Genomic DNA, 11,335 nt, shown 5'->3' with positions numbered 1-11,335 from the left:
AGAATCTTTTAGTAGACACTAAAGACATTCAAATATCAAATGAATATGTGAAAAGGTGTTCACCATCACTGGTTTTTAGGTAAATACAAATTATGAACACAACAGAACACATAAAAAGGAAGATTTAGGACATACAAAACACACAGAACATGGTAGCTGGCTCATGGCTTTACTAATCCTAAATAGGAGGATCTTAGACATTCTAGAGAAAGAAGAGCTCTGTTCTTATTCATTGTATGGTGTGATTGACAGGAATTCCTAGGAACAAGCATATTTACATTTGTATAACACACTGTGAACTTCTACCTCCATGATACACAAAGTAACATTTATTCTTAGTGACTAAAAAGAAAAACTAATTTTTTTCAGAGATTTTGATCAACTCTATTCAATTGACTTTGAGAAAATTAGTTTTTAAATGCCACCTGACCCTGACTTTCTTCCAAGAGTTCTGACAATCTGTTTCTTCAGTATAGTTATTATCTTACAGAGCCTATCATCATATTTGTCCCTGCATTCTATTACTCTAATTTCTTTATAACTTTGCAACTGTGATTTGTTTTATACATAATTAAACACCTTTTGCATTACCACAGTCTGCTTCATTTTCAATATTGAGGAAATGGCTTGTGTACTTTTAAGTAGGCTATCATCTTAAAGCACTATGAGGATAGAATTATTGTATTAATTATCTGCCAGATGAGGGTGGTCTACAAAAAGGGTGAAAGATATAATTCTCTGGAGCAAAAAGAAAAATAAGCTCAAGGGATTGTTGCAGAGTAACTGTCACTAGTAGATATTCCAAGAGTTTAGACTGCAATCTTCTTCAGGCATTTAAACTCATGTGTTTTAGATAATCAACTCAACTGTTAGGGATTAAACTATGTAATTATCTCAGCAGAGCATGTTGAATCATGCTTGTTAGAGCAAGTGTGAAAATCTAGCTGAATTTAACACTTATTGAGCTTCATGCTAGTGATCCAAAGAACAACCCAGTAGGTGAGTGTGGAACAGCATCATTCAATAATGGAGCCACTCAAATCAGCATATTCCCTCCAGCCTTCAGGATATTTAGAACCCTCAAATTAAAACAAGGGGACAGGATGAACCAGGACAGATACAAGAAGTTGGTCTTACCTGACAACCACCTTACCAGTCCAGACCTTGAAGTAATGAATTTTATATCAGCAAGACAAGTAAGGAAATGAGCCATCAAAGGGATGTAGTTTAAGTTACATATACCAGTTTTTAGAAGAGTCAGAAACTATTCCCAAATGGTATTGTTGGCTAAGGTGTCATAGGGCTGCATACTTGGATGCAAATTTTCCTGTTCCACAATTATAAGCAGGTTTATTCCTCTCCACTTAGGTAGTAGATAATTCCATATATCTTTGGAAATACCACCTAAAAGTATGGGTTATTCTACTTCTAAAAGGCCCTTCTATATCTGTCCTTTTTAATGTTCAGGTCAAAAATAAGCCCTTTAATTACAAAGTCAATATGCATATCCCTGATAAATGTCTTTTCAATGTCATATATTTTGTCACTTTTAAATACAATAGATTCAATCATTTTCTTTTTTTATTTTTTTTTTTTTAAGATTTATTTATTTATGCTGGGATGTAGGCCAGAGGTGCAGGTTAGGGTAGCATAAAGATTGAAGGAGGGAATGGGAATGTGACAACACAACAAAATGCTTTGGAACAGCTGGAACCTGACTATTTTAAGGACATGGCACCAACCATCAGGAAAACACAGAAAATCATCATTAAGAAGAGAGAGCCCTTAAATTTTGGCATCTCCGATGGTAGTACAGGTTTCTCCAGCAGATTAGCAGCTACTCAAGATTTGCCTTTTATACATCAGTCTTCTGAATTAGGTGACTTGGATACCTGGCAGGAAAATACCAATGCATGGGAAGAAGAAGAAGATGCAGCTTGGCAAGCAGAAGAAGTTCTAAGGCAGCAGAAGATAGCAGACAGAGAACAGAATGGGGAGCAGAACAGTTGGAGTGGCAGAAATACACTGCTGAGGGGAGCAGTGGGTAAGACAGAAGAGGTCTGCTGCTTAATGTGGTCAGTTCCCTAGCCAGGATTGAACTTCTGTTGTCGTAGTGGCTGCTGATAGTGTAATAGTGCCAAGACATCACCCCTTGTGCCATCAGGGGGGACCTAGATTCACTAATTTTCTGTGAAGCAAGCTGATCGATAATAATAGTTTCAATTTAGAAGAAATGCTGCTTAATCAATGAACCAGAGTCTCACTTTTCAGCTGAAGTCAGTGCAAAATATTTACTTCATAAAATTACTACATGTACATGTAGACTTTAGAGGAATTAGAATACATTAAATAAATATTTTTAGTGTTAAAATCACAGAGCTAAGCACTAATGTTAATAATTTCTATTTGCTCTAAAATAATTTTCCATGTCAGTATGCAAAGATAAAATGTTTCTTTCAACACATGGATTGCAATAAGAGAAATATGAAACCAGCTTTTTCTAGATTCAAAAACTTCTATTAACTAGAGTCATTTCCTTACAGTAGCCAGAAGCATGCAGCAGATGGCACTAAGAACATTTAGCAAAGCAGCCAGAAAGAGGTCTTCCTTAATTGCTCTTCAGGGTCAGAAAATTGCCTGGAAAATGTAATGTTTTAACTAATTGAACCTAGCTTTTCCCAGATAAATTACACAATAAAATCTTTAAGTTCCACACACTGTTATTTCTTTTCAGAAGTATTTTACTATTCAAAGCACAGAGATAATTCTCTTCAAGAATTAGAATATTGCTATTCCAGAAAGAATCACAGAGAAGACCAGAAAGAATGTGAGCTATTACAGTCATTACTTATTAATTCTGAGATTGAACACATTTCTTTGTTCTAGTTTTGGAAACATAAAATACAATGTGTGTAGTTTTTATATTCCCTAAGGAAGGGTGACTCATAAAATAAATAGCAAAGCAAATATCTGATTATTTCCAAAGTAATTTGTCCATATTTTCATTTTGTTCCTTCCTCGTCTGTAATGCTACTGACTTGGTGCTATAGATTTTTGGTCACACTTAAGCTCTTATTTTCTACTTTGTGCTTTATTTTATTTTAAAATTTTTAAAGCAAACTGTCATTTGTTGCAGCATAGGATTATTAAATTGCAGTATCTTCAAATAGCCAGTAATATATGACAAAGTCATAGATTAAAAGCTGAACTGGCTAATGTCGGCAGTTAGAAAAATTGGATCAAGCAGATTTCTGAGTCAGTGTTCTATTTTAAAAAATAAACTATTGTGGGGCCCTCCCTGGTGGCACAGCGAATTGCAGCATAGCACTGCAAAGCTGGCCATCACCACTTGGGGTGCTAGTTTGATCCCCGCCCTGGAGGAGAACCCCGTGGCACAGCAGACCTCTCCTGACCTGCCCGCTGCTCCCCTCAGCAGTGTACTTCCATCATTCTGCCTGTTCTGTTCTCCACTCTGAATCTGGTGAATCCTCTCACCACCCAGCATCTCTGGCCTGTATCCCAGTTCTGTACGCATAAATAAATTTAAAAATCTTAAAAAAAAAAAAAAAAAGAAACTATTGTGATTCAAACTCTTTTGTATAAAAGTGAAAAAATTCACCATTTCCCCACAGGTAACTTCTATAAAAACTTTTTTTTTGCATCAATATTACAACTTAATAGCAAAACCATAAGAAGCAATGTGTACTGAAATGTGTTTACTATACAATTGGAACATAGCTTTATGTCCTCTTTCAGTAACTGAACATTTATTTAAATCAAATAAGTCCATTAGGGAATATGAATATACAAAGCCTGAAACATACTGGCGAAGCTGCCTTATACAAGGACATTCTTTTTCCATGAATGCCCAGTGGTCCGAGTTCTCTGTTAATCACTTGATTTTTGTCATCCATTTATTCTAAAATGAACATTTATGAAATGTTTCTATGCTCATTTTGCTCTTACTAATTGAAATTTTAATCAAATGAATTCTCCATACAGTACAGATAAGTGACACATGCTGCCAAGCAGACATACAGAGAAGTCCATGTCTCATATCCTATGCAGAAAATATCTCCTTATGGAAACATCGAGGAAATCACTGGTTGATCCTGAAAGCCCCATGTAGTAAACTACACATAATTAGAGAACTAACTTGATCATTTAGTATTCATTGTTTCTTAAAGAGTCTCCATCTCCCCGCACAGATTTTAGTAACTTTTGCCTGCTCTTACATGCTCAGCATGCACACTTACATCAATAGACACCTGCTCTTGAAGGGATATGCTGTTTCCATAGTGTTTCCTGAGAGAAGAAATGACACTAATGTTTTACACACTTTTCTGTTAGCATTTGTCAGTGTTTGACAGGATGAAAGAAGATATTGGTTGTTTACTTAGGGTCTTTCAATTCTACTAGTGCACATTTTTCCAATAGAATAATAGAAATAAGAGTGTTTTTCAAGGTATGAACAGCATTCCATGTAAACTCATCAACAACACCTTTCCTTCTAGATGTATTTTTAATGCAAGAAACAATTTTAAAAACTTGTGTTTGTTTTAATTGTTGTGCTAGAATATTGACTTAAGAAAAATTCCCAAGAGTATTAGGAAGGCAGAAAGGTTGCAGCTGACACATGCTGCTTGATCATCCTGCTCAAGCAGAGGCAACCTTCACCATTCTTGAGAGCTAGAAGACTGACGCGGGCCATCTGTTCATGTTACATTCTTCTGTCTTTATACCTTCAGCAAAAGACTGTGATATTTTCAGTGTCTGAGGCACATGAAACATTTATAGATTAGTGAGTTCCTGTCGTTCAATATATCATCATTTAAAAATTGTTTGGGAATCAAATAACAAATTGTGTTCAATGAGTAAATGATAAGCAACTCTGAAGAGCAATTTTATCATTGTCAACAGTCTTTGGGTAACAACATTTGCACATAATTTTGAAGAAAATATGAATATAAAATCACATCTTATATGATTACAGTAGTTTTGTATGCATAAAATTATTTTTAATTTTTTCACAGTTGGTTTGATATTTCCAATTCTTAAGTAGCCTACAAACAGTAAAGTTATTATTTAAAGATTTTTAAAATTTATAATCTTCATTGTTTCATAAAGAATTGTTTCACTACCCTAAAATTTCTATGCATTCTGTTTATTCACTTTTCCTTTTACCATAATCTTTTTACTTTTTCATAGTTTTTGGAATAATGGAGTAAGTAGCCTTTTCATACATACTGGGTTCTTTCACTTAGTGATATCCATTTAAGTTTCCTTCATGTCTTTTTATGACTTGATAAAGCATTTCTTTTTAGTACTAAATAATATTCCATTGTCAGGTTATACCACAATTTATTAATCTAGTTGTCTGCTAACGAATGTTGTGCTTTTTATTTGTTTTGAATCTTACTGAAGTTCAACTTGTCAGGGTTCTTTCTATTGTAGATAGTGCTTTTGGCGGTTTATCTAAAAACTCACAGTTACAGCAAAGGTCATCTAGATTTTCTCCTTTGTTATCTTTGAAAAGAATTCTATTGGCTTGCATTTGCCTTTTATTGTAGTTTTTATGTTAGCCTTCAAATTGGGAATTGTCAGTTCTCTGACTTTGTTCCTCTTCAATACTAAGCTGGCTATTGTGTCTTTTGCCTCTTCCTATCAATTTAAACATTTTTGTCAAGCCACAAAATAACTTGATGGGGATTTTGATGAAACTGTAGTGAATATGCAGATAAATTTGGGTAGAACTGACAACTTGACAAATGAATCTTTCTGTCCAAAAACAGGGAATATTTTTCCATTTATTTAGTTCTTCCTTGATATATTTCATTTAACCTTTGTAGATTATTTCACATAAAAATTATACATCGCATATTAGAAATACACATAGGGTTTTTTTAAGTGCAAATATAAATGATAGTGTGTTTTTAATTTCATATTCCACTTCTTCACTGCTGGTACAAAGGGAAACAATTACCTTTATATATTAACTTTGTATACTGTAAGTTTGCCATAATACTTTTTAGTTTTTTAGTTCTGGGATTTTTTTTTCAGATTTTCTCCATAGATCATCATGTTCTCTGCAAATAAAAATAGCTTTATTTCTTCCTTCCTTTTCTGTATATTTTTTAAAGATTTATTTATTTATTCATACATACCTGGGGTACAGTCCAGAGGTGCAGGGGCGGTGAGAGGATTCACTAGAGACAGAGTGGGGAGCAGAACAGGCAGACTGACTCAGTACACTGCTGAGAGGAGCAGTGGCCAGGTCAGGAGAGGTCAGCTGTGCCATGTGGGTCACTTCCGGGTGGGGATCGAACTCATGTGGAAGTGGCTTTAGCTTCTTAGTGCTGCAGTTTAACCTGCTGCACAATCAGGGAAGTCCCCTCTTCTGTGTTTTTAAAAATTTCTTCTCTTGACCCAGAGTCCAGTGCATTTCCCTCCCCCTCACTGTTTTGACCCCATTCCCCACTCCACCCCCATAAACTGTCTCTGGTATCTAGCTGTTCATTATTATTATTTTCTTGCCTGGTCCATTATATTGTTTTAGATGTTAGTGGGAAAGCTTTTAGTTTTTCACCATAAGCTGTGGGTATGTTGTATATGGCTTTCTTATGTTGGTGTATGTTCTACCTATCCCCAATGTTTACAGAGTTTTTTTTATAAATAAATGTTCAGTCTTAACAAATGCTTTTTCAGCCTCTATTGATATAATCTGAGGGTTTTTCTTTCCTTTTGTTGATGTAGTCAATTACATTGATTTTTGGATGTTGTATCATCCTTGTGTCCCTGGAATAAATCCCACTTGGTCATGGTATATGATTCTTTTGATGCATTGTTAAATCAGTTTGCTAAGATTTTGTAGAGGGCTTTTGTGTCTGTTCTCACTAGAGATAATGGTCAGTGTCAGAACCGATGTTCAAGAGGTTCTCTAATGTCACCCCAGGTCATTGGACTCTCATGTCCTTTTGGACCTGTCTTGATTATCCTTAGACCAAGTGTTTCAAAAGACGATTCAAGTCTGTCACATTTCTACACTCTGTGTGAATTGATATCCAAATTGCTATTGACCTCACATGGCTATGACTATTGCAAATGATTGTTTTCATCTTCCTTACAGTTTAGAAATTCAAGTTGAATTTTGAATTAATTTCTATCTGTATCTTGAGAATTTCAGAAGTAGAACAAAAACCACATTATAATTATTGGTGAATTTGAGTAGTTAATGATGTTTAATGACTATAGTTTTTTTTCCCTCATTTTTAGGAGAATAACAAATGCAAAGGATTAAAAGACCATTTTCTGGTATTTTATATTCTGCTGTGCAGAGCCTCTGAACAAAAAAATATCAAGAGTAGATATGAGTTCTGAAATGGCACTCAGAAGCTGCTTCTTCAAAATGTGCCACTCTGGCTGGACTCTCAAATACCCAGTTACTTTTCACTGTGACATTTACAAAGGGTCTAATTGCACTTTTCCACCCATGATGGCTATCCAAGTGCCAAATGATATCACTGTCCAGAAGGATTCTCAGCATTTTTCCCCCAAAGCATGTATTTTAAAACTTTTTTTCCCCAGTATTGTACTCCATAAGCATAAGTAAGTCATTGTCTCTGCCCTCAGGGAACTTGTACACTGTCAAGAGAGAGAGATACACAGACAACTAACCAAAAATAATCAAGTAAATGATACACTCTTTGTGGGAACTTAAGGGGGATGATAATAATTACTCTGAAAGGATTAGAAAAACTATTACAGATGAAGTGGTATTACAGTTTGCCTTGACCATTGAATTTATTATACAGAAAATATGTCAGAGGGAAATGGGGGGTGGGATTAAAGAGACTAACTCACATAAACCTTTGAATTTATATGATTGTGCAGTCAGAGTCGGACCTTCTAAAATGGTTATTATAAAGTCAAGAAAGATACTTCCACTAGAAGAAAGGGTGTTATGACTTAGAACACTATGGTAGAAAGACTTATTTTCTTTTCTCTCAATTTTATTAATCTCAAATGAGTATACAAATAATTAAAGAATATAAAAATGCACTTTAGGATCATTGAATGTTTACTAAATGTGAATCATACTGTTAATTTCCATATTATGGGTGAGGAAAAGCTAAGATTAGGAAAGGTTAAATAAACTTCCTACATTTACTTCACTAGCAAATGGCCTAAAGAGGGATTCATATCCATGTGATCTGACTTCACAGTTCACTCATGCTCTTAGCTGCTACACGATCTACATTGTACAAAAAATGAGTGAAAAAGAGCAACAGACCTAGACATAACTGGTCCCTAACCTACAGAAGGATTCACTCAGTGTAGGGGCTTAGTCAGAAGGAATTTGTAGACACTGAGTTCTGATCACCTCATTTGTATTTTTTATTTTATTTTATTTTTTTTAAGATTTATTTTATTTATGCATACAGAACTGGGGTATAGGCCAGAGATGCAAGGGTGGTGAGAGGATTCACCAGAGACAGAGTGAGGAGCAGAACAGGCCGATCCACTGAAATACACTGCTGAGGGGAGCAGCAGGCAGGTCAAGAGAAGTCTGCCCCACCATGTGGACCACCTCTGGGGCTGTTGGGGATCAAACTTATGCGAAGTGGCTTTAGATTCTCAGTGCTGTGCTTTAACCCACTGTGCCACCAGGGAGGGCTTCATTTGTATTTTTTAAATTGGCAAAAGAAGCCAAATATCTTTCTTCCCTCAGAGAAAACTATAATTTTGGTAATCCTCATATTCAGTTTCATAAACTAGGAAATTATCACTTCTCACAGTTTTGTTTTTATTGGGCGTGTGTGTGTGTGTGTTAGAGATATACATTTCATTCTCTTGGCAGGTGACATAAAATCCTAACTTACAACCATAGAAACCTACACACAATTTTGCCCTTAAAATAATATTGACTTATTATTTTCTTCTGTTTTTTTTTATTACAAAGGTTTATTTTTACATCATTTTGTACATTTTTTTCATCTCAATTGTAAACCCCGCGGGTTTCCCAACACCAAGTCACCTATGTGCCATCACCATAATCCCGTGCATTTCCCTCCCTCCACCCCGTTTTTGATCCCACTCCCCACTCCACCCCCGCAAAATGTCTCTGGTATATGGTTGTTCATTATTTTTGTTATTTTCCACCTGGTCCATTATACTCCTGCTATGAGTGAAACCATCCGGTATTTTTCTTTCTCTTTCTGGCTTATCTCACTAAGCATGATCTTTTCCAGTTCCATCCAAGTTGCTGCAAAAGACATGTGTTTCTTTTTTTTGGTTGCTGAGTAATATTCCATTGTATCTATGTACCACATCTTTCTAATCCAGTCATCTACTTTTGGGCATTTGGGCTGCTTCCATATTTTTCCAATTGTAAATAAAGCAGCAATAAACATGGGGGTACAAGTATCTTTTTCAATCAGTGTTTTTGTGTCTTTTGGATAGATACCTAGGAGTGGGATTGCTGGGTCGTAGGGAAGCGCCATGTTTAGCAGTTTGAGGAACCTCCAAACAGTTTTCCATAGTGGTTGTACTAGTTTGCATTCCCACCAGCAGTGCAGGAGAGTTCCTTTTTCACCACATATTTTCTTCTGTTTTTAATGCTTGGATTCTATATCAAACTAGGAACTCTCCATTGTTAATAACTGTATTTCACTGCTGGAAACATGTAAGTTAAGGAATAAAGATGGGAGAATTAATTTTGATTGGCTATTTCTGCTAGCTAACCAAAGAGAGGTATGCTGGTAGCCAAGGGCATTTCTGTCTCAACCTGCATTTCTGTGGCCCACAGACTGTGGGTAAGGGCTAGGAAAGTGTCTGGTAGACTACCTAGTAAGAGCTGCAAATGTCTGTGAGTCATAGAAAGCCAGGTGCATCAGTCAAATGCCTGACTTCTAGGATTTATCAACGTTAATCTATAATTGAAAAATTCATGTTCTTTAGTAATATGATTACTCAGAAATACATTATACAGTCACATTTCTCATGAGGTTATTTATTTTACAAAGTAGATAATACTTCCATGTTGGAAGGACTAGTGAAATCTATTCTTAATCCACCTATTTCATACCTAATTGAACACCACAAAGAAAATTCTGAATAGTGAGTTATCCATAAAGACTGCTTGAATTTTTCTTCAATTAATTATCTATACAAAGATTAGTATCAAAAAAAGGGCAGTAGACTCCAACCCAATTCAAGTTTTCTAACACTTTATTCTATAAATACATCTAAAATTTCAGTTTAGATATATGCTTGCAGTGGGGAATCTTAGATTCTCTATAGGCAAGTTTTAGCAAGTCTCACTTGGAGTACAGTAAAATAATTTATTTTTAGCTATTAAACTTAAGAATTAAAGAGTCTATTGAGGGCCTTTCCTGGTGGCACAGTGGGTTAAAGCACAGCACTGAGAATCTAAAGCCGCTTCCACATGAGTTTGATTCCTGCGGTCCGGAGGTGACCACATGGCGTGGCAGACCTCTCCTGGCCCACCTACTGCTCCCCTCAGCAGTGTACTTTGTCAATCTGCCTGTTTCTGTTCCCCACTCTGTCTCTGGTGAAGCCTCTCACTGCTCCGAGCCTCTGGCCTGTACCCAGTTCTGTATACACAAATAAATAAATCTTAAAAAAAAAAAAAAAGTCCATTGACTGCTTTGGTATCCAGTGTGCACAATATCCATATTTACTTGTAAACAGAAAGAAATTATGACAGAAATTGATTATAAGATTTAATACTCAGGAGACAATTTCAATATAATAAAGTAAATATATTCCATAATGTAATAACTTCATTTGCAAATCTCCTAATTGGATTTTTGCTTCTTTATAAATTAAAAAGCTGCATTTTATTATAAATGAAATGGTATACCCACCTACATGATGGACACTTAATATTGGGTAAACACCTCTGGGCTTGTAACTCATATAAATGTGGACTTTGATTATTAAGACAGGGCCTTAATTTATATGCTTGTAAATTAATAACATTTAAATTTGTCAATATGTCCTTAAAATGTGCTGCATTAAGCAAAACTACACATAAGGAAACCAGGCATTCAAGTAGTAACATTTCTTTCAATGTTAGTCAGGATTTGCTTTTTCTATCAACGTTATAACCAAAAATTATTTAGGGATGTCATGTACTGTTTTAGTTAAACCCAAAGACATTCAAAGTGGATTTTTGCTTTTATGATAAAAGACAAAAAAGCAAATATATGTATAGTTATGTATATATATGTATATACATATGTATACATATGTTTGCATATGTATACTGACTGGCAAATTCATAAAAAAACTTTATAACTTATACATAATATAT

General features: G+C 35.2%; 1 protein-coding gene across 1 annotated transcript in view; it reads left to right on the top strand.

Annotated features, from left to right (window-relative positions):
* The first annotated feature begins 1,103 nt into the window (after positions 1 to 1,103).
* The window catches only part of LOC101637420, an 18,324-nt gene continuing 8,092 nt past the window's right edge, over positions 1,104 to 11,335 (top strand). The window contains exons 1-2 of the mRNA XM_004674044.1: positions 1,104 to 1,196; positions 1,645 to 2,005. Of these exons, the coding sequence (XP_004674101.1) occupies positions 1,104 to 1,196; positions 1,645 to 2,005 (454 nt within the window). The remainder of the gene's footprint in view (positions 1,197 to 1,644; positions 2,006 to 11,335) is intronic.

Source organism: Condylura cristata, unplaced genomic scaffold, assembly GCF_000260355.1.
Source record: "Condylura cristata isolate star-nosed mole 26May11 unplaced genomic scaffold, ConCri1.0 scaffold00001, whole genome shotgun sequence".
Lineage (NCBI taxonomy): Eukaryota > Metazoa > Chordata > Mammalia > Eulipotyphla > Talpidae > Condylura > Condylura cristata.
Note: the sequence above shows the minus strand (reverse complement) of the source record. Positions and strands in the feature narration are given on the sequence as shown.